General features: G+C 34.8%; 1 protein-coding gene across 1 annotated transcript in view; it reads left to right on the top strand.

Moving 5' to 3' along the window:
- Nucleotides 1-24779, top strand: part of KLHL1 (kelch like family member 1) — a 432606-nt gene that overhangs the window by 237737 nt on the left and 170090 nt on the right. Inside the window, exon 5 of the mRNA XM_082365956.1 lies at nt 18508-18720. Coding sequence (XP_082222082.1) covers nt 18508-18720 — 213 coding nt within the window. The remainder of the gene's footprint in view (nt 1-18507; nt 18721-24779) is intronic.

The raw sequence follows: 24779 nt of genomic DNA, 5'->3' as shown, positions 1-24779 counted from the left end.
TCACCTCTGGGGAGAGAGGGACCTTAGCCTAAATCCTAGGTTTATTTATTTTTAAAAGTCAGCCTGAAGGTCCTTGTAAAAGTTGGCAGGGCTCTCCAATTCATCTCCAGACTCATTGGGAATAGAGGAGGGGATGACCTCTTGTGGGGAGTTAACTGGACTTGGTAACCAGTGGGGGTGCTACAGACAATCCTAGAAACCTAAATCTGGTTAATAGTCTCATCACCTACTGTTACCACACCATCACTGTAAACACAAAGGACAACCAAGGTAGCTTGCAGGGCTGTGATTGCCTCTGCCCAGGTGGTCCAGACATGGTTTCAGTAGCAGCATCCTCACCACAGTGCCTAGCTTGTCAAAGCCCAAGCAATCATCAGCCAAGGAAGGAGCGGGTCTCAGGTGTGCATGCCCTCCCATCGCCTGCCTTTTCCTCCTCTGTAGACAAAGTCAGGGCGCTCTGGAGGAAGGGGTCTCCAGTGGCGCACTCCACAAGGCACTCTTGTTCCTCACTAAGTTTAGTGGTTTTGACAGCAAATTAACCAAGTCTCAAAGTTCTATTCAGGCTCTAAGACGAAGTGATCTTGAATGGGCTCCACACACTTTTTCACGAAAGTCACTGGCCTCAATTACTCACTGCATTGCAGGATGTCTGTCTTTGACAGGGGTCTGTTTAGAGCTAACATAGAGCATCATTTGATACAACTCAGTATATTTGGGGTCCAACAGTTTAGGGTCCCATCACCAGAGGACCATGAGAAATAGCCATGAGTTGTTTCCCTAGCTTTCTAAGAGCCTCTTTGTTGGATTTCTAATTTGGCCCACAGGTGATCAAGATCATGGAGTTGGGGGCTAACTAAAGAGAAGAATCAGTGTTTCCTTTGAGAATTGAAAGTTTTCTGTAAACAATTTTTAAAATAACGTCTTATTGTTTGTTTCTAAGTAAATTAATTATTAATAGAGTATCACTTTTGAGGAATTTAAACTCAACTAAATAGTATTAGTATCCTATTGATCAAATAACCAAATTTGCCTTCTCATTTCTTCAGACATTAAAAGCCTCAACAATATTTTGACTTCATTGAGGGTAGGGACACGTCTTTTCATCTTTATATTTATGTTTCCTAATAGAGTGCTTAGTATATTTATATACATGGTAAATTTAGCTGAATGATAAACTTGGTGAGGGTTATGCTTCATCCATCAGCTTTCCCATTAAGTTTTTAAATAACAAGCATGAAAAATTGATAAACTTGACAGTGAGGGAAATTGGTAGGCAGAATTCTAAAGATTCCTTTCTCTGCCAAAATACCCCGGGTATTCAATCAAATGTTAATCTAGACACTGCTGTGAAGGGACTTTGCAGATAGAATGGAGTTGACTAAACAACCAACTTTAAGACAGAGCTATTATCTAGGATTATTAAGTGTTATGACATGAGCGCCTAAACACAAAGAGGAAACCAGAAGAGTCAGAGAGATGTGGCAGAGTAACAAAGAGCAGAGATGAGGCTAAGGGGAGTAGGAGAGATTAGAAGCTTGAGGATTCAACCTACCTTTGCTGTATTTTAAGATGGAAGAAGGAGTATGAGCTAAGCAAGGCTGGAAGCTGAGAATGACCTTTAGCCAAGAGACAGCTAGGAAATGGGGACCTCAGTCCCACAATCACATAGAACTGAATTCTCCCAACAACCTGAATGAGGCTCAAAACAGATTCATTCTCGAATACCCCCAAAATAAAGGAGCCTTGCCAACATTTTAATTTTGGTCTTGTGAAACCTGGAGCAGAAAACCAGCTGAGCCACACTTTGCCTAGACTTCTGACTTCCAGAACTGTGAGATAATAAATGGATGTTTTCTGTAAGCAAAAAATTTGTGGTGATTTGTTACAGCAGCAATAAGGAATAACTATACAAACCAATCATTCTTTTTACATTAAATAATCAGAAAAAAAGTTATTTAATAGATTTATCAAATGTAAAAATGTATATTTAGAATATTTTTAGAAATAAAGAATAGCAATTTCCATATTGAAACTCTCTGGGATGGCAATATATATAGCCTATATGAGGTGTGAATGTCTGTTTTTTTCACAATAGTTCTTGTCTCTTTACTGCATCTCATTCAGAAAATATAATAATATTCCATGGAATTATGTTTGGCACCAACTTTCATATTTAATGTATTGCACTTAACAATATATAAAGTAGCTAAAGGTTATTTTATCTGCTGAGAGATAAATTAATGGCATGCACTAAATTATTATTTGGCAAACACAGGAATATTTATTACATGTTTGTATAAGTATTAAGAGGATTATCCTCTTTATCTCAATTATTTTACATAAAGTATATTCTTTCATTAATTTCCATTTCATTGTTTTCTTGTGAAAAATTTTTATACCTTACTTTTGACTTTTACTTGATTTTTTTTTTGACAATGGTTACAATTATGTCTGCTGTTTAAAATTTTTTAAAATAAGTTAAATATTAGAGACTATACTGTACTGCGACTTTTAATATTTGTTGTGACCAACTTGTAAATTTGTCCACCCCAGAGAGGAAATAGTCTAAATCATTTTATTAAGCAATAAATGAATGCAAAATTACAATTAATATTTTATATGCTTCTGTAGAACCCATTTTAAGATTGCAAAATTGTAATGTATTCTTTGATGGAGAAAGCCAATGTGTTTTACTGCAAAATAATGTGGTTACGTAAACAAATTAAATACCGACTCCGTTCTTTTCTACACATACTTTTTACCCCAACTGTCTGACCTTTTCAGATTGTGCATATAACAGAATTTCCTGACAAGTCATTTAGCTTACAGGCATAAGAACAAAAGACTATATAAATCTAGGTGGACAAAACAACTATTTTTGTTTCTGAAAAAATTGTTTTCTGTTAAGACGAGGGATAAACTTTCTTTCAATTTTCTGTAAGTACAGACTGAGCACTACCTGATAAAATATACATTCTTACATATCAAAGTATTGATAAATTCTAAAAGTCAATTTTCTGTGAGGAGGAACAACAGAAATATTACCTTGCATTAAAATTTTCTTTTCCTTATGAAGTTGTAAAAGATTATTATTTTTATAATTTCATCAAGCATTGTAACTTTATTAAGAAAACATTTATATGATCAGGTGGCCTGGACACTCTACTGCAATGAAAAGAAACACCGTTGAATATATAGGTATGCTAAAGTCTTATGATTTAATTGGCAATGATACCATTTCTCCCATGGGCTGGCACAAGCATGTGGCTTTCACTAAAATTGTGCAGAGATTTTCACTTTCTTCCTAACTTTTCCAACTGCTAATGTTCTCAATGATTTCTATAAGACACTTAAAAGAAAGCTGGCGTATACTACTGCAGAGCAATTTATGAAGGAAGGGGAAGAGACAGGTTTAGGTTCTCCTAAAGACTAAATATGCCTAATATTAATAGGTTACTCTAATAATTTATACATGTAGTGTTACACAGTTCACAAAGCAATTACATGTTTGAGAATAGTTGCTTTTCTGTTAAACAAAAAAAAAAAAAGAAAGAAAGAAAGAGAGAGAGAGAGAAAGAAAGAAATAAAGAAATTGTAATTGTTTAGCTAACTGGGCTATTTTTCTTGGTAGTAAAGTTTATAAATGATTTCTACATGTTCCCTTTCCTTATATTAGTAGATAATAATGTATCACATATTAAAACTTTTGAACAGTATGTATCCAGTATCAGAAGCTGATCAAATGATTATGAGTTAAAGAATAGCCTCAAAATAATTTTGCATACAATTTGCATCACATTATATGGTTTACAAAATATTTTCTTCCTAATATCACTTTGCTTGAAAGCAAATCACAAAAGGTTTATAGGGTAGTTGTTGTTATAAAACCCATGTTCAAGATGAAGAGATGATATCTTAGAATAATTGTCTTTGTCTGGGAAATCATGACTGGCAACTATTAGAATTAGGATGCTTTTTCAATCTTTTTACTAAAAAATAATTGATTTTTCCACTACAATTTTTAACTCATCTTATCTCTTTACTAACATTTTGTCAGAAAACACTTCCAGTCATAGACACATATTTCTTAAGGGACTTATGAAAACAAAATTATCTTTTCTCCCATATGATAATCTTGAAAGATGACCATCAGAAATTATTTTTGATATGAGATACAGTTTGGGAATTATTATAAAATTCTTCTTTTTAAAATTCATACCCTAATATTTGGGGGCAAAATTTTCTACCAATGAAGTAGCCACACTTAGTGGATGGTAAAGAATTAATTAATCTACAAGAGGTCCATGTCAGACCTAGGGACACATACAGACTGAAAGTGAGGTGATGGAAAAAGATATTCCATGCAAATGGAAATCAAAAGAAAGCTGGAGTAGTAATTCTCATATCAGACAAAATAGACTTTAAAATAAAGACTATTACAAGAGACAAAGAAAGACACTACATAATGATCAAGGGATCAATCCAAGAAGAAGATATAACAATTGTAAATATTTATGCACCCAACACAGGAGAACCTCAATACAAAAGGCAAATTATAACAGCCATAAGAGGAAATCGACAGTAACACAATAATAGTAGGGGACATTAACACCCCACTCTCATCAATGGACAGATCAACAAAAATGAAAATAAATAAGGAAACACAAGCTTTAAATGACATATTAAACAAGATGGACTTGATTGATATTTATAGGACATTCCATCCAAGAACAACAGACTATACTTTCTTCTCAAGTCCAGGATAGATCATATCTTGGGTCACAAATAAAGCTTGGTAAATTTAAGAAAATTGAAATCATATCAGGTATCTTTTCCAACCACAACGCTAAAAGACCATATATCAATTACAGGAAAAATAACTGTAAAAAATACAAACACATGGAGGCTAAACAATACACTACAAAATAACCAAGAGATCACTGAAGAAATCAAAGAGGAAATCAAAAAATACCTAGAAACAAATGACAATGAAACCACGACAACCCAAAACCTATGGGATAAAGCAAAAACAGTTTTAAGAGGGAAGTTTATAGCAATACAATCCTACCTCAAGAAACAAGTAAAATCTCAAATAAACAACCTAACCTTACACCTAAAACAATTAGAGAAAGAAGAACAAGAAAAAACCCAAAGTTAGCAGAAGGAAACAAATCATAAAGATCAGATCAGAAATAAATGAAACAGAAATGAAGGAAACAATAGCACAGATCAATAAAACTAAAAGCTGGTTCTTTGAGAAGATAAACAAAATTGATAAAACATTAGTCAGATTCATCAAGAAAAAAGGGAGAAGACTCAAATCAATAGAATTAGAAATGAAAAAGGAGAAGTAACACCTGTCATGCAGAAATACAAAGGATCATGAGGGATTACTACAAAAAACTCTACGCCAATAAAGTGGACAACCTGGAAGAATTGGACAAATTCTTAGAAAAGCACAACCTTCTAAGACTGAACCAGGAAGAAACAGAAAATATAAAGAGACCAATCATAAGCACTGAAATTGAGATTCTGATTCAAACTTTTCCAACAAACAAAAGTCCAGACCAGATGGCTTCACAGGGAAATTCTGTCAAACATTTGGAGAAGAGCTAACACCTATCCTTCTCAAACTCTTCCAAAATATAGCAGATGGAGGAACACTCCCAAACTCATTCTATGAGGCCACCATCACCCTGATACCAAAACCAGACAAAGATGTCACAAAGAAACAGAACTACAGGTCTATGTCACTGATGAACATAGATGCAAGAATCCTCAACAAAATACTAGCAAACAGAATCCAACAGCAGATTAAAAGGATCATACAGCATGATCAAGTGGGTTTTATCCCAGGAATGCAAGGATTCTTCAATATATGCAAATCAATCAATGTGATACACCATATTAACACATTGAAGGATAAAAAACATATGATCATCTCAACAGATGCAGAAAAAGCTTTCAACAAAATTCAACACCGATTTATGATTAAAAACCCTCCAGAAAGTAGGCATAGAGGGAACTTACCTCAACATAATAAAGGCCATAAATGACATATTCACAGCCAACGTAGTTCTCAATGGTGAACAAATGAAACCATTTCCACTAAGATCAGGACCAAGATAAGGTTGAGCACTCTCACGATTATTATTCAACATAGTTTTGGAAGTTTTTAGCCACAGCAATCAGAGAAGAAAAAGAAATAAAAGGAATCTAAATTAGAAAATAAGAAGTAAAACTTTCACTGTTTGCAGATGACATGATACTATACATAGAGAATCCTAAAGATGCTACCAGAAAACTACTAGAGCTAATCAATGAATTTGGTAAAGTAGCAGGAAACAAAATTAATGCACAGAAATCTTTTGCATTCCTATACACTAATGATGAAAAATCTGAAAGAGAAATTAAGGAAACACTCCCATTTACCTTTGAAAAACAAAGAATAAAATACCTGGGAATAAACCTACCTACAGAGACAGAAGACCTGAATGCAGAAAACTATAAGACACTGATGAAAGAAATTAAAGCCAATACAAACAAATGGAAAGACATACCACATTCTTGGATTGGAAGAATCAACATTGTAAAAATTACTATACGACCCAAAGCAATCTACAGATTCAATGCAATCCCTATCAAACTACCAATGGCATTTTTCACAGAACTAGAACCAAAAATTTCACAGTTTGTATGGAAACAAAAAAAACCCCGAGTAGCCAAAGCAATCTTGAGAAAGAAAAACGGAGCTGGAGGAATCAGGCTTCCTGACTTCAGACTATACTACAAAGCTACAGTAATCAAGACAGTATGGTACTGGCACAAATACAGAAATATAGATCAATGGAACAGGATAGAAAGCCCAGAGATAAACCCATGCACATATGGTCACCTTATCTTTGATAAAGGAGGCAAGAATATACAGTGGAGAAAAGACAGCCTCTTCAATAAGTGGTGCTGGGAAAACTGGACAGCTACATGTAAAAGAATGAAATTAGAACACTCCCTAACACCATATACAAAAATAAACTCAAAATGGATTAAAGACCTAAATGTAAGACCAGACACTATAAAACTCTTAGAGAAAAACATAGGAAGAACACTCTTTGATATAAATCACAGCAAGATACTTTTCAACCCACGTCCTAGAGAAATGGAAATAAAAACCAAATTAAACAAATGGGACCTAATGAAACTTAAAAGCTTTTGCACAGCAAAAGAAACCATAAACAAGATGAAAAGACAACCCTCAGAATGGGAGAAAGTATTTGCAAGCAAAGCAACTGACAAATGATTAATCTCCAAAATATACAAGCATCTCATGTAGCTCAATATCAAAAAACCAAAAAATCCAATCCAGAAATGGGCAGAAGATAGACATTTGTAAAAGAAAGATTTTAGAAAATCCTTCTATCCTAAATAGACATTTCTCCAAAGAAGGCATACAGATTGCCAACAAACACATGAAAGGATGCACATCACTAATCATTAGAGAAATGCAAATCAAAACTTCAATGAGTTATCACCTCACAGCAGTCAGAATGGCAATCATCAAAAAATGTACAAACAATAAATGCTGGAGAGGGTGTGGAGAAAAGGGAACGCTCTTGCACTGTTGGTGGGAATGTAAATGATACAGCAACTATGGAGAACAGTATGGAGGTTCCTTAAAAACCCAAAAATAGAACTACCATACGACCCAGCAATCCCACTGCTGGGCATATACCTTGAGAAAACCATAATTCAAAGAGTCTTGTACCAAAATGTTCATTGCAGCTCTATTTACAATAACCAGGACAAGGAAGCAACCTAAGTGTCCATTGACAGATGAATGGATAAAGAAGATGTGGCACGTATACACAATGGAATATTACTCAGCTTTAAAAAGAAGCGAAATTGAGTTATTTGTAGTGAGGTGGATGTACCTAGAGTCTGTCATACCGAGTGAAGTAAGTCAGAAAGAGAAAATCAAATACCATATGCTAACACATATATATGGAATCAAAAAAAAAAAAAAAAAAGGTTCTGAGGAACCTAGGGGCAGGACAGCAATAAAGATGTAGACACAGAATGGACTTGACACGGGGAGGGGGATGGATAAGATGGGACGAAGTGAGAGAGTGACATGGACATATATACACTACCAAATGTATATCTATCCCACTAAATAGCTAGTGGGAAGCAGCTGCATAGCACAGGGAGATCAGCTCAGTGTTTTGTGTCCACCTAGAGTTATGGGATAAGGAGAGCAGGAGGGAGATGCAAGAGGGAAGGGATATGGGGATATATGTATAGGTATAGGTGACTCACTTTGTTATACAGCAGAAACTAACACAACATTGTAAAGCAATTATTCTCCAATAAAGATGTTTAAAAAAAAGAATTAATAAAACTGGCAACCATTCACTTTAGTCTGGCAGATTTGGATCCGAGAAGTTTTTCTGCTGTTGAGAAAAGCACAGAAAAAGATATATATATGTATCCATTTTGATATCCATTTTGTACACTGCTATTATTAAGAAAGGGCCTAATATATAACTAAAAGTCTTAAAGAAATTAGATTTTATGTCATTTCCTAAGCACTGATAACAAAATTGACAAGAAAAAGAAGAGTTGAATACACTGACAACTCTTTGAAAACATTTCTTTTCCTTGTTTTCTTTTCTGAATTATATATATATATATAATACGTATATGAGTATATATATGTTATATACACACACACAGAGATAAATTGAATTATTGAAATGTGTTTTTAGACAGTGATTGCTTCATATTTGTTTTCCTGCCTTTAGAAAATGTCTTGGGAAAGTTAAAAAGATATATGTAAATAAGCAATATAGTCTGTGAAAAACATTTTTTTAATGTGTTTTTATTTCTGAAGGAGTACGGATAAGAAAGCATGTAGTTCAGGGGAAATTCAGTGAAAATTGTACTTTCTACTTAGCATTCTTTCCTGATTTTGAGGATTCAGATCCTTTAGAAAGATTAAAGAGTAATAGTTCTGTAGCCTTTAAAAGACATAAGACAGAAAAAAAAATATCAATCTTCAAGTATTCATAAAGCCAGTCAATAGAATATTAATAGTATATTTACCCTGAATTTATATGAGAAAACTACAAGAAAGCCAACTTTACTTCAAAATGAGGATGGTGTTCTGACAGAGCTATTCAACAATGATATGAGCTTTCTTCTAGGGTAGTGGATTTCCTATCACTGAAAATAGTCACTGGGTAAACATTGCACAGAAGTACATACCGTGAACATTAAATTAAATGACTTCGAACATCGTTTCCGATTTGACATTATATGAAGTCGCATAAATTCCCATTTTTAACCCTGCTAGATAATGATATGAGTATTAGACCAGATGACATCAACATTTCTTTAATACTCTCCAAATATATGATCCTATGAGAAACATTTCCTTGTCTTGGGAATTGTTATTCCAGAGAGAAAAAGTGTGTATCTCCTAATTCAAACTCCTCTTTGATCTCCTTTATTCTATTTGTATTTTCAACTATCGGATTCCATTAAATCTTTCATTTTTTTCTCTCTTGCCATAAAAATTATATATTTCTCTTTTAACATCATATTGTCCTCCTCATTGGAAAATAAGTTTCTTAGAAGCCAGAATTTTTCTTTTTCTTTTTTTCTTCTTGGCTCTGTATTCCTAGTATTAAGAATATACTAGGCATAGAAAAAGCACTCAATAAAAGTTTGTTGACTGAATAATCAGTAAAGAAAATAGGGAAGATAAAGAGATATGAACAGGAATACAACTACCAATAAGAGCCTGAAAGGAAGGGGAATTCTGATGCAGAACAGTTAATGGCTAATGCTTATATAATATTTGCTATGTGTCAGTTACTTTTCTAAGAACAGTAAATGTATTTAATCTTCACAGTTAATCCTCACAATAGTGCTTTAAGGTGAATACTATTTTTATCCATATTTACAGATAAGGAACCAAATTCCTAACACACAGCCAGTGGGTAACAGCGTTGGGATCTAAATCTTGGCCAACTCTCCAAGTCAAGGGTAATCTATTGACTCTCCACTGTCACTAAGCCATATCATGGAACCCAGTTATACCAAGAAAGAATTGGAAATAAGATCTAAGTAAGCACTCGGGAATCAGAGTGCAAGCATGTTGCATAGATCAAAGTAAACCAGTAAGTCCAAACTAGGTGGGCAGAGGAGAACCAGAAGGGGAAATTAATGGAAGGATGGATAGCCCAGGTAATATAATAGGATGAAAGACTGAATTCCTACTCTCAGCCATATCTTGACTAATGGTATGACTATGTATGAGCCCCTCTGAGCCTCAGCATTCCTATCTGTAAAATAACAAGGTGTTATTATCTCCTAATGAATCCCTTCCTTTTGAACTCTCAGGTAGTGCGCAAGAGCTCAGCCAGCAAATTTGACACAGGCATTAAAAATTCACAGAAGCCAAATAACCAAAAATCCAAGAAATTGGTTTTAACCTGAGAGGGTCTTGACAGTAAAATCTGTGTAGGAACATTAAAGTAAGTGTTATTCTTAGCCTTTGATAATTGGGAAAGGTGCCTCTCCGTGCCGTGTATTTTTAGAAAGTTTAAATCCTAGAGGCAGTGGAAAAAGTATATATAAAGAGAAGTTGATCCTGAGGGTAGACCACTTTTTCCTGTCCCCGACGCTCCTTGGCTCATGGGAAACCTAATATTTCTTAAAGGAATCATTCTATAAAATAAAGAGCCTAGAATTGATCACTAAAAAGATTGGGAATAATTACCATGTTTTCTTAAGTTTATGTGAGAGTTTTTAACATAACTATTTTAAAATTTCTCTTATGATATGTGTCATTTTCCTAGGGCTGCCATAACAAAGTACCCAAAACCGGGTAGCTTCTAACAATAGAAATTTATTCTCTTGCAGTTCTACAGGCTAAAAGTTTGAAGTCAAGATATTGGCAGGGCCAGGCTCTCTCTGAAGTTTAGGGAAGAATCTTTCCTTGGCTTTTTCAGCTCCTGGTGGTTCCTGGCAATCCTTGGCTTATGGCAGCCTTACTTTTTTTTTTTTTTCTTCTCACTCTAAAAAATATTTATTAACATAATTTTATATGGTTGTATAAAGTTAAATACAGTAGATATACCATAATTTGCTTAAGCAATCACCAATTGTACAATTAGCCCATTTTCTATTGTTCACTGTTGGTTTTTTTTTTTTTTTTCTTTTTCTTCTGATAACTCTTTTTTTTTTTAACATCTTTATTGGAGTATAATTGTTTTACAATGTTGTGTTAGTTGCTGCTGTATAACAAAGTGAATCAGCTATATGTATACATATATCCCCATATCTCCTCCCTCTTGCATCTCCCTCCGACCCTCCTTATCCCATCCCTCTAGGTGGATAGAAAGCACCCAGCGGATCTCCCTGTGCTATGCGACTGCTTCCCACTAGTCATCTATTTTACATTTGGTAGTGTATATACGTCCGTACCACTCTCTCACTTCGTCCCAGTTTACCCTTCCCCCTCCTGTGTCCTCAAGTCCATTCTCTACACCTGTGTCTTTATTCCGGTCCTGCCCCTAGGTTCTTCAGAACTTTTTTTTTTTTTTTTTTTTTTTAGGTTCCATATATATGTATTAGCATACTGTATTTGTTTTTCTCTTTCTGACTTACTTCACTCTGTATGACAGACTCTAAGTACATCCACCTCACTACATATAACTCAATTTAATTTCCTTTTATGGCTGAGTAATATTCCATTGTGTATATGTGCCACATCTTCTTTATCCATTCATCTGTCAATGAATACTTAGGTTGCTTCCATGTCCCGGCTATTGTAAATGGAGCTACAATGAACATTGTGGTACATGACTCTTTTTGAATTATGGTTTTCTCAGGGTATATGCCCAGTAGAGGGATTGCTGGATCATATGGTAGTTCTTTTTTTAATTTTTTAAGGAACCTCCATACTGTTCTCCATAGTGGCTGTATCAATTTACATTCCCACCAACAGTGCAAGAGCATTCCCTTTTCCCCACACCCTCTCCAGCATTTATTGTTTGTACATTTTTTGATGATTGCCATTCTGACTTGTGTGAGGTGATACCTCATTGTAGTTTTGATTTGCATTTCTCTAATGATTAATGATGTTGAACATCCTTGCATGTGTTTGTTGGCAATCTGTATCTCTTCTTGGGAGAAATGTCTATTTAGGTCTTCTGCTCATTTTTGGATTGGGTTGTTCGTTTTTTTTTTTGATATTGAGCTGCATGAGCTGTTTAAATATTTTGGAGATTACTCCTTTGTCAGCTGCTTCATTTGCAAATACTTTGTCCCATTCTGAGGGTTGTCTTTTCATCTTGTTTATGGTTTCCTTTACCGTGCAAAAGCTTTTAAGTTTCATTAGGTCCCATTTGTTTATTTTTGCTTTTATTTCCATTTCTCTAGGGGGAGGGTCAAAAAGGATCTTTCTGTGATTTATGTCATAGAGTGTTCTGCCTCTGTTTTCCTCTCAGAGTTTTATAGTGTCTGGTCTTACATTTAGGTTTTTAATCCATTTTGAGTTTATTTTTGTGTATGGTGTTAGGGAGTGTTCTAATTTCATTCTTTTACATGTAGCTGTCCAGTTTTCCCAGCACCACTTATTGAAGAGGCTGTCTTTTCTCCACTGTATATTCTTGCTTCCTTTATCAAAGATAAGGTGACCATATGTGCATGGGTTTATCTCTGGGCTTTCTATCCTGTTCCATTGATTTATATTTCTGTTTTTGTGCCAGTACCATACTGTCTTGATTACTGTAGCTTTGCAGTATAGTCTGAAGTCAGGGAGCCTGATTCCTCCAGCTCCACATTTCTTTCTCAAGATTACTTTGGTTATTCGGGGTCTTTTGTGTTTCCATACAAATTGTGAAATTTTTTGTTCTAATTCTGTGAAATATTGTTCACTGTGTTATTTTATTTTTTACTCAATTTTTGGGAGGAAGAATTTATTTACTTATTAGCTTTTTATATTTTTTACTATTTTAAATAATGCTGTACTGAATAATTGTGTGTATATATATATATATATATATATATATATATATATATACACATTTGTTTATTTGTGCATATATATATATAGTGTGTGTTTATATATATATATATATATATATATATATTTATAACTTATTCTTCATATATTTATGGAAAGATTCCTAGAACTGGAGTTCTTGGGTTAAATTGTTATGATGCACAATGACAAATCACTTTTCAATGGTAGTGTATCAACTCATGCTTTCAGAAGTACTGTTCTTAATGGTTTTGAAATCACTGCAACCCTAATAAGCTAAAGTGCTATATTATTTTCATTTTTATTTTCAGTTTTTGATTACTAATGAAACTTTTTCTACACTAGAAGTTTGTCCTTTAAAGAATTACTATAGAAAATCTTAAAGTAGAAAAAAGCGAACAAACAACTCCTATTTGGTCTGCCTTATGAAAATGAGTTTCCATTTGGCTTAATACATATATACAGGTAAAAGACCAGTTTCAGTCATCAAAGAGATGATGGTACAGGTAGGAGGAAATGTAGCCACTATACAAGGGTTGCAATCTAGCTCTTTCTTGAAGAAGGATTCTATTCTAACGTTCGCGTACAATAATGACATTGATATTCAATATAATTTGATTAGATTTTATGAAGAATCTCTATCCAGGAAGACGACACCATGTGAGTTTGAGGAAGAGGAGGTAAAGCTCTCTTCATTATTTAATCTTGTGTCAGTATTACTTTTATCTTTGTCTCTCCAATTTCACATGGCCTTCTTCCCCCTGTGTCTCCTCTGTCTTCTCATGGGGTTCTCCTCTCTGTATGACTGCATCTCTCCTAGTTTTCTTATAAGCACCCCGCCATTGGATTAGGGTCCACTCCAATCCAGTAAGACCTTATCTTAACTAATTACATCTGTAATGATGCCCCATTTCTTAATAAGGTTACATTCTGAGGTTCCAAGTGAACTTGAAGTTTTGGGAAACACTATTCAATCCAGTACATGTTGTAACAGAAAAGACACTGCTTCAGGAGTCAAGAGATGCATGTTTCAATCTTACTCCTGAAAATAGTAGAATCATACATGTATCGGAAACTCTCAAAGCTTTGCTGGCATAGGATGCTGATGGAATTATAACTTTATAATCCTATAACTTTAGACCAAAAATTTACATTTTTCATACTTAGATAATAAGCCTCAACCAGAAGATGTAACCAATTCCCAGGCTCGCCTTTCAGTTTTCCATTTATTTGACGGTATGAGCTTCCTAAGTATTCATCTTCCTAACCAATAACTTTTTAAATGGCAATTAAATAATTTCCATACCCTCTGGTGATTTGAAATCAAGCCAGAGATTCTATACTGGTCTGGCAAAGGATTAACCTTCCCACCATAATGCTTAAAACAGTGATTGGGAGGTTCCTCTAACTGTTGCAAAGTGCAAGATGGTGAGACATAGGTATTAACTCAGTAGACTTTCATAGCAGTGAGTTTTCCTTGAGTTAACCATAATAAGTAGATAATGTGTTGCTTCAGTAATAGCTGTTAAAGAAGTGAACAACATTAAAGTTTATGTTAAACTTACTTGATCATTAATAAAGTATTTAACTACAGTTTAATATCCATATTTTAAACTAAACCAATAACTAAAATGTGACAATTGAAGGAATTCACTTATATTTTCCTTGACTTGATGTTACCATTAATTGTTATCTAACTTTTTAAATGGTGTAAAAAAATGAATTTCTAATGGAATATCAAATGAATTACTGCTATTCGATATATTAGCAACAATAAGATGAGGGAAAAACAATAATAGAATTAAGAGACAGAGGGAAATGAATATTAGAAAAAACATTTATGTCAAATTCAGGAAATAATAATTAAAAATGGTAATATCTGTCTACTTAGAATAAACCAAAACTATGAATTTTTATAGCTAGAAAAATTATTTAAAATATTATAAAGTAGCAAAAATAGTGCACTTTAGTCTTTGTTTATGTAATTAATCTGGATTATTGTCTTATGTTGTGTCTTATGCAGTGGCAACTTAAATTTGGTGGTAAAATCTTTAAAATGAACATTTCAATCTATGTGCAAAAGATGTATGTACACAGATATTCCCATTTAATGGAGACACTGTTAAAGTTTTACAATAAACTTATTCCATTATATGGTCTAAATTACACTTTCAATATTAATTTCTATGACTTTTTCTGTGTTCATTGTCAATCAAGTTAACATACCAAACATGGCACTTCATACCATATTATGTGCCTTTGTTTATATGGTCTCCCCTGGTCAGAATACATTTCTTTCTGTTTCTCATTTTCTAATTTATACTTCTACCTAATATTCTAGGTCCATTTGAAAAATAAGCTTTACAGACTTGATGACTGTCATTTTCTAGGCTTTGCATATTGTCTAGGTGTCCCATGTGTGGTAAGCTTTTTGATGTACATCCATTTCGTTCTCCTTACTACAATTATACAGGACCAAATATTAGGTGTTCAGTAACTCTGTGTAGAATGAATGATTGGATAAACTTAAAATAAAGGTATTGTACAAAAAGTAAACAGGCCAAAGAGTTTTGATGCTTCTCATTACTTGATCTTCTCAGACAACAGGGAATTAGCTAAGGTATAAGGAAACTAGTGTGAATTGATATTTTTTCTTCTTCAGTGAATAAAAGATAATGAAATGAAAATAGCTTCCAGAAGCTAGATTGCAAATAACACGGGAATATTAGGCAAGATATCATTGAAGGGAGACTTGATGGAGAAAAAAAGAAAAAAGAGCTAAGGGATCTTTAGAACTCCAACGTATATAAAGAAAAAAAAGACAATATAATTTATGCATCAGTGTGATGGATTCAGTAATATCTGATACTGTCTTCTAATGCCCAGTTTATTTATAGCAATATCTACAAACGACATTGCTTGTTTCCAAAAGATGTAGTATAATTTATAAAGATACAAAATTATGAGAATATAATCTAAATTAAGTGCAAGAATAAAAGAAGAAAAAAGAAAATCTGCTGTAGTGATATTAAATGAAGCTATTGTCAGAACTGTCTGAAAAAGAAATCAAACTATAAAAGGCTGTAGCCTTCCTATCAGCTAGATTTCAATTTGACTCTAAGTTTTCTAGAGGCCAAATAAAAAGAGAAATCTGATCAATTTCATAATTTACAGCATCCATGATAAAACCAAACCAATTTACTCAGGAGAAGTGCAATTATTCCTCCTACTAAAACCTAAAAGAAATTTCTCCCAAGGGTCATCATAAAGAGGACACTATAAAATATAATGAAATATGCCTCGAACAATATCTTTATGATAGACACTGTTGACAGTTTCATAGAGCTGCTTTTTTATGGTACCCCTCTCTATATACTGATGGTCTAGCTGTACAATTCTGTGTGTAGTTTAATAGACCCATAGATTTTTGAGTAACTGGAAAAATAGATGGACAAAAAGTCCTTTAAAGATTCTTCAAAAACTTCTTTATCTTATTGTAGCTCTTTAGAGAAATTTGGTGGCACTAAATCTCAGGGCACACAGTTCATTCATTAAGTAAATAGGTATTGGACATCTATAATTTACACAGCACTGTATTAGACACAGAGGAAATACAGGGGGCAAGAAAACCTTCATGAAATCAGCTATTATGCGATGTCATTTAAAGGTAAAGAAAATAACCAATGACTTAAAAGTAAAGTTGACTGCTTTTGTGAAAGCTGAAGGCACTTCAAGCCTTGGATTCAATTCTAAGGATACACTCATAACATAGGTCAAGTGTCTCTTCAGAAAACAGGTTTGAATCTGCTCTGACATACAGATTAATGGGCACTTGCTGACTCTTCTGCTATGTTTTAGCATAGTCACAATGCCTTTTGGGGAAGAGATCTAGTCCCACTCTACTTCAGGTTTTACCCTAAAATAACCATCCTATTGAGATTTCTGCCACAACTGTGGCTTTAAAGCTACCATCTGAGAAGCCTTAGTTCTATATTCCTTGGAGTTGTCTCAGGAGACATAGAAGAAGGTGGAACAAAAGTGAAGGCCAACAGTCAAATCTCTGTCTTCTCTAACCATTTATCAGACACAGAAGACTTTGTGATAAAATGTAAGAAGATTTTTGACAAGTAGTTTTCTAAAAGTGTTTGAAAAACACTGCACTGCTCTGTACTATTTCCAAAATCTATTTTTCTCTACAAAGATCAATATATCTATTCAACAAATAAGTACTGTTCACCTGCTATGTCCAGAATCTAGATAGGAAGGGTTTAATGTCGAAGTCTTTGTCTCAAGGAGCTTAAAGCTTGTGATAAGATTCCTATGTGCACCAAAGATTAGGTAGCAGTTTGGTAACTGCTGTGTCACAGAGGTAAACAGCATGCACTGTGCATGCATAGAAAGTGAGGCAGCCAAATCAAGTGGGAGTGAACAGAGAGCACCATATATATATATATATATATATATATATATATATATATATATATATATATATATATATATATATATATATATATATATATATATATCCTACCCCTATTTAATTTTTGAATTGAATCTTGAAAAATGACACAAATTAGGAAAACAAGATGGCTAATAGTCATTTTAAGCAATGGAGTGAGGATAAGGCAAATTGAAAGAAGAGTAATTTTGTGGCTGGTGTGCCAGTAAGTTTGGAGATGAAGTGTTAGAATCAGGAAGAGGTCAGATCGTGAAGAACCAGTGTGTTTAACCAAAAGATTTGAACCAAAAAAAAAAAGCAAATTGAAACAAAAACTTTAGAGTAGTGCCATGAGCACATTGAAGTTTAGAAATATCCTCTAGTATCAGTACGGAAGGTCCACTAGAGAAGCTAAGGGTAGAATCAGGCAGAGTAACTAGGGGGGTATGGCAGCAATCTGCAAGAAAACAAATGGGTCTCTGAATTAAGCCAGAGAAACTGTCATGCGAGGAGGGAGGTTTGAGAGATAATAAAAGGGTGAAACATATGGGATTTTGTGAAACCTATGGCCTACCTCTTCTCTCTTTCCCTTTCTGAATAAACTGATGCATCTTACAGTGTTACTTCTGTGTAATTTTATTCCCACTTTCTGATGGATGTATGTGTAGTCAAGTTTTTAAAAAGTTGAAATTCTATTCTTTTAATATTCACCAAGTTTTACCTAGCAGTCCACTTGAAACTTGAACATTTAATCACTTTATATTCTGCCTGCATAACAAAGCTCAACATTATAATCCTCCAGTTATTACAAGACCTGTGCTGTCTTGGATACATTTACACTTCAATTACAATTACAATGCTTTCATCTTAACAGCTTCCAGTTTCTGAAGGATTAAGTCTCAAGGATTATGTTATAATGAGAACAAAGGTTGTTGACTACTTTTCTCATTTCTTTCTGAGGTGCTTTGCTAGCTAAATAAAACCGAGGTTGAATTTATGCCAGGCTCTTTTCTCCCTGTAGGAAAACATAATGGAAGTTATGAGAAATCAAGAGTTTTTACTGCTTCCAGCTGAGGAGCTCCATAAACTCCTGGCCAGTGATGATGTCAATGTCCCTGATGAAGAAACCATCTTTCATGCATTAATGATGTGGGTCAAATATGACATGCAGAGGAGATGCAATGACTTGAGTATGCTTCTGGCCTTTATAAGACTGCCACTGCTTCCACCTCAGGTAATTACATGGGATGCTATTTTCGTAGCTACAATTGACTGAAAAATTCTGTGTTAAAATGAAACATTACAACCCATGTTTTATTACTTATTCACATTTTTTGTTTGTTTGTTTTAATCAAACACTCTTCTTAAGGTAAATTTGCTGGTGGAAAATGCTGGGTCATGGGTCATGGGTCTGAATTCCATTTCCACAACTTACTGAGTCATGGTTATATGACTATAATTTCTCTGAAATTCAATTGCTTCATCTGTCAAATCAAATAGTACTACCACACAAAAGTTTTATGAGGATCAAATTAGATAATATATATAAAATACTTAATCTCAATAGAATATTTAAAAGATTTTTAGAACATTTCAATTATTAATTCTCTGCTTTCCTGTTTTGATGATTGATCTAACTATCTACATATCTGTCTATCTATCTACCTAATTAGCTAGCTAGCTAGCTAGCCAGCTAGTTATCTATGAAGCTATCATCTATCTGACCTAAGATACAATAATATGATCATTCTCTGATGAATATACATATTCTTTGGCCATCCCTATGGTATTCTTTTTTTTTTTTTTTTTTTTAAACATCTTTATTGAAGTATAATTGCCTTACAATGGTGTGTTAGCTTCTGCTTTATAACAAAGTGAATCAGTTATACATATACAATATGTTCCCATATCTCTTCCCTCTTGCATCTCCCTCCCTCCCACCCTCCCCATCCCACCCCTCTAGGTGGTCACAAAGCACCGAGCTAATCTCCCTGTGCTATGCGGCTGCTTCCCACTAGCTACCTATTTTACATTTGGTAGTGTATATATGTCCATGACACTCTCTCACCCTGTCACATCTCACCCCACCCCCTCCCCATATCCTCAAGTCCATTCTCTAGTAGGTCTGTGTCTTTATTCCCGTCTTGCCACTAGGTTCTTCATGGCTTTTTTTTCCCTTAGATTCCGTATATATGTGTTAGCATACTGTATTTGTTTTTCTCTTTCTGACTTACTTCACTCTGTATGACAGACTCTAACTCCATCCACCTCATTACAAATACCTCCATTTCATTTCTTTTTATGGCTGAGTAATATTCCATTGTATATATGTGCCACATCTTCTTTATCCATTCATCTGTCGATGGACATTTAGGTTGCTTCCATGTCCTGGCTATTGTAAATAGAGCTGCAATGAACATTTTGGTACAAGACTCTTTTTGACCTATGGTTTTCTCAGGGTATATGCCCAGTAGTGGGATTGCTGGATCGTATGGTAGTTCTATTTGTAGTTTTTTAAGGAACCTCCATACTGTTCTCCATAGTGGCTGTATCAATTTACATTCCCACCAACAGTGCAAGAGAGTTCCCTTTCCTCCACACCCTCTCCAGCATTTATTGTTTCTAGATTTTTTGATGATGGCCATTCTGACCGGTGTGAGATGATATCTCATTGTAGTTTTGATTTGCATTTCTCTAATGATTAATGATGTTGAGCATTCTTTCATGTGTCTGTTGGCCATCTGTATATCTTCTTTGGAGAAATGTCTATTTAGGTCTTCTGCCCATTTTTGGATTGGGTTGTTCGTTTTTTTGTTATTGAGCTGCATGAGCTGCTTGTAAATCTTGGAGATTAATCCTTTGTCAGTTGCTTCATTTGCAAATATTTTCTCCCATTCTGATGGTTGTCTTTTGGTCTTGTTTATGGTTTCCTTTGCTGTGCAAAAGCTTTTAAGTTTCATTAGGTCCCATTTGTTTATTTGTATTCTTATTTCCATTTCTCTGGGAGCTGGGTCAAAAAGAATCTTGCTGTGATGTATGTCATAGAATGTTCTGCCTATGTTTTCCTCTAAGAGTTTGATAGTGTCTGGTCTTACACTTAGGTCTTTAATCCATTTTGAGTTTATTTTTGTGCATGGTGTCAGGGAGTGTTCTAATTTCATACTTTTACATGTATCTGTCCAATTTTCCCAGCACCACTTATTGAAGAGGCTGTCTTTTCTCCACTGTATATGCTTGCCTCCTTTATCAAAGATAAGGTGACCATATGTGCGTGGGTTTATCTCTGGGCTTTCTATCCTGTTCCATTGATCTATATTTCTGTTTTTGTGCCAGTACCAAACTGTCTTGATTACTGTAGCTTTGTAATATAGTCTGAAGTCAGGGAGCCTGATTCCCCCAGCTCCATTTTTCGTTCTCAAGATTGCTTTGGCTATTCGGGGTCTTTTGTGTTTCCATACAAATTGTGAAATTTTTTGTTCTAGTTCTGTGAAAAATGCCAGTGGTAGTTTGATAGGGATTGCATTGAATCTGTAGATTGCTTTGGGTAGTAGAGTCATTTTCACAATGTTGATTCTTCCAATCCAGGAACATGGTATATCTTTCCATCTATTTGTATCATCTTTAATTTCTTTCATCAGTGTCTTATAATTTTCTGCATACAGGTCTTTTGTCTCCTTAGGTAGGTTTATTCCTAGATATTTTATTCTTTTTGTTGCAATGGTAAACGGGAGTGTTTTCTTAATTTCACTTTCAGATTTTTCGTCATTAGTGTATAGAAATGCAAGAGATTTCTGTGCATTAATTTTGTATCCTGCTACTTTACCAAATTCATTGATTAGCTCTAGGAGTTTTCTGGTAGCATCTTTAGGATTCTCTATGTATAGTATCATGTCATCTGCAAACAGTGACAGCTTTACTTCTTCTTTTCCGATTTGGATTCCTTTTATTTCTTTGTCTTCTCTGATTGCTGTGGCTAACACTTCCAAAACTATGTTGAATAATAGTGGTGAGAGTGGGCAACCTTGTCTTGTTCCTGATCTTAGTGGAAATGGTTTCAGTTTTTCACCATTGAGGACAACGTTGGCTGTGGGTTTGTCATATATGGCCTTTATTATGTTGAGGAAAGTTCCCTCTATGCCTACTTTCTGCAGGACTTTTATCATAAATGGGTGTTGAATTTTGTCGAAAGCTTTCTCTGCATCTATTGAGATGATCATATGGTTTTTCTCCTTCAATTTGTTAATATGGTGTATCACATTGATTGATTTGCGTATATTGAAGAATCCTTGCATTCCTGGGATAAACCCCACTTGATCATGGTGTATGATCCTTTTAATGTGCTGTTGGATTCTGTTTGCGAGTATTTTGTTGAGGATTTTTGCATCTATGTTCATCAGTGATATTGGCCTGTAGTTTTCTTTCTTTGTGACATCTTTGTCTGGTTTTGGTATCAGGGTGATGGTGGCCTCGTAGAATGAGTTTGGGAGTGTTCCTCCCTCTGCAATATTTTGGAAGAGTTTGAGAAGGATAGGTGTTAGCTCTTCTCTAAATGTTTGATAGAATTCACCTGTGAAGCCATCTGGTCCTGGGCTTTTGTTTGTTGGAAGGTTTTTAATCACAGTTTCAATTTCAGTGCTTGTGATTGGTCTGTTCATATTTTCTATTTCTTCCTGGTTCAGTCTCGGCAGTTTGTGCATTTCTAAGAATCTGTCCATTTCTTCCAGGTTGTCCATTTTATTGGCATAGAGTTGCTTGTAGTAATCTCTCATGATCTTTTGTATTTCTGCAGTGTCAGTGGTTACTTCTCCTTTTTCATTTCTAATTCTATTGATTTGAGTCTTCTCCCTTTTTCTCTTGATGAGTCTGGCTAATGGTTTATCAATTTTGTTTATCTTCTTAAAGAACCAGCTTTTAGTTTTATTGATTTTTGCTATTGTTTCCTTCATTTCTTTTTCATTTATTTCTGACCTGATCTTTATGATTTCTTTCCTTCTGCTAGCTTTGGGGTTTTTTTGTTCTTCTTTCTCTAATTGCTTTAGGTGCAAGGTTAGGTTGTTTATTCGAGATGTTTCCTGTTTCTTGAGGTAGGCTTGTATTGCTATAAACTTCCCTCTTAGCACTGCTTTTGCTGCATCCCATAGGTTTTGGGTCGTCGTATCTCCATTGTCATTTGTTTCTAGGTATTTTTTGATTTCCCCTTTGATTTCTTCAGTGATCACTTCATTATTAAGTAGTGTATTGTGTAGCCTCCATGTGTTTGTATTTTTTACAGATCTTTTCCTGTAATTGATATCTAGTCTCATAGCGTTGTGGTCGGAAAAGATACTTGATACGATTTCAATTTTCTTAAATTTACCAAGGCTTGATTTGTGACCCAAGATATGATCTATCCTGGAGAATGTTCCATGAGCACTTGAGAAAAATGTGTATTCTGTTGTTTTTGGGTGGAATGTTCTATAAATATCAATTAAGTCCATCTTGTTTAATGTATCATTTAAAGCTTGTGTTTCCTTATTTATTTTCATTTTGGATGATCTGTCCATTGATGAAAGTGGGGTGTTAAAGTCCCCTACTATGATTGTGTTGCTGTCAATTTCCCCTTTTATGGCTGTTAGTATTTGCCTTATGTATTGAGGTGCTCCTATGTTGGGTGCATAAATATTTACAATTGTTATACCTTCCTCTTGGATCAATCCCTTGATCATTATATAGTGTCCTTCTTTGTCTCTTATAATATTCTTTATTTTAAAGTCTATTTTGTCTGATATGAGAATTGCTACTCCAGCTTTCTTTTGATTTCCATTTGCATGGAATATCTTTTTCCATCCCCTCACTTTCAGTCTGTATGTGTCTCTAGGTCTGAAGTGGGTCTCTTGTAGACAGCATATATATGGGTCTTGTTTTTGTATCCATTCAGCCAGTCTGTGTCTTTTGGTGGGAGCATTTAATCCATTTACATTCAAGGTAATTATCGATATGTATGTTCCCATTCCCATTTTCTTAAATGTTTTGGGTTTGTTATTGTAGGTGTTTTCCTTCTCTTGTGTTTCTTGCCTAGAGAAGTTCCTTTAGCATTTGTTGTCAAGCTGGTTTGGTGGTGCTGAACTCTCTCAGCTTTTGCTTGTCTGTAAAGGTTTTAATTTCTCCATCAAATCTGAATGAGATCCTTGCTGGGTAGAGTAACCTTGGTTGTAGGTTTTTCTCCTTCATCACTTTAAGTATATCCTTCCACTCCCTTCTGGCTTGCAGAGTTTCTGCTGAAAGATCAGATGTTAACCTTATGGGGATTCCCTTGTGTGTTATTTGTTGTTTTTCCCTTGCTGCTTTTAATATGTTTTCTTTATATTTAATTTTTGACAGTTTGATTAATATGTGTCTTGGCGTGTTTCTCCTTGGGTTTATCCTGTATGGGACTCTCTGTGCTTCCTGGACTTGATTAACTATTTCCTTTCCCATATTAGGGAAGTTTTCAACTATAATCTCTTCAAATATTTTCTCAGTCCCTTTCTTTTTCTCTTCTTCTTCTGGGACCCCTATAATTCGAATGTTGGTGCGTTTAATGTTGTCCCAGAGGTCTCTGAGACTGTCCTCAGTTCTTTTCATTCTTTTTTCTTTATCCTGCTCTGCAGTAGTTATTTCCACCATTTTATCTTCCAGGTCACTTATCCTTTCTTCTGCCTCAGTTATTCTGCTATTGATCCCATCTAGAGTATTTTTAATTTCATTTATTGTGTTTTTCATCATTGCTTGGTTCCTCTTTAGTTCTTCTACGTCCTTGTTAAATGTTTCTTGCATTTTGTGTATTCTATTTCCAAGATTTTGGATCATCCTTACTATCATTATTCTGAATTCTTTTTCAGGTAGACTACCTATTTCCTCTTCATTTGTTAGGTCTGGTGTGTTTTGACCCTGCTCCTTTATCTGCTGTGTGTTTTTCTGTCGTCTCATTTTGCTTATCTTACTGTGTTTGGGGTCTCCTTTTCACAGGCTGCAGGTTCGTAGTTCCCGTTGTTTTTGGTATCTGTCCCCAGTGGGTAAGGTTGGTTCAGTGGGTTGTGTAGGCTTCCTGGTGGAGGGGACTATTGCCTGTGTTCTGGTGGATGAGGTTGAATCTTGTCTTTCTGGTGGGCACGTCCACGTCTGGTGGTGTGTTTTGGGGTGTCTGTGGCCTTATGATTTTCGGCAGCCTCCCTGCTAATGGATGGGGCTGTGTTCCTGTCTTGCTAGTTGTTTGGCATAGGGTGTCCAGCCCTGTAGCTTGCTGGTCGTTGAGTGAAGCTGGGTCTTGATGTT

Source organism: Balaenoptera borealis (genome assembly GCF_965194805.1).
Source record: "Balaenoptera borealis genome assembly, chromosome: 18".
Lineage (NCBI taxonomy): Eukaryota > Metazoa > Chordata > Mammalia > Artiodactyla > Balaenopteridae > Balaenoptera > Balaenoptera borealis.
Note: the sequence above shows the minus strand (reverse complement) of the source record. Positions and strands in the feature narration are given on the sequence as shown.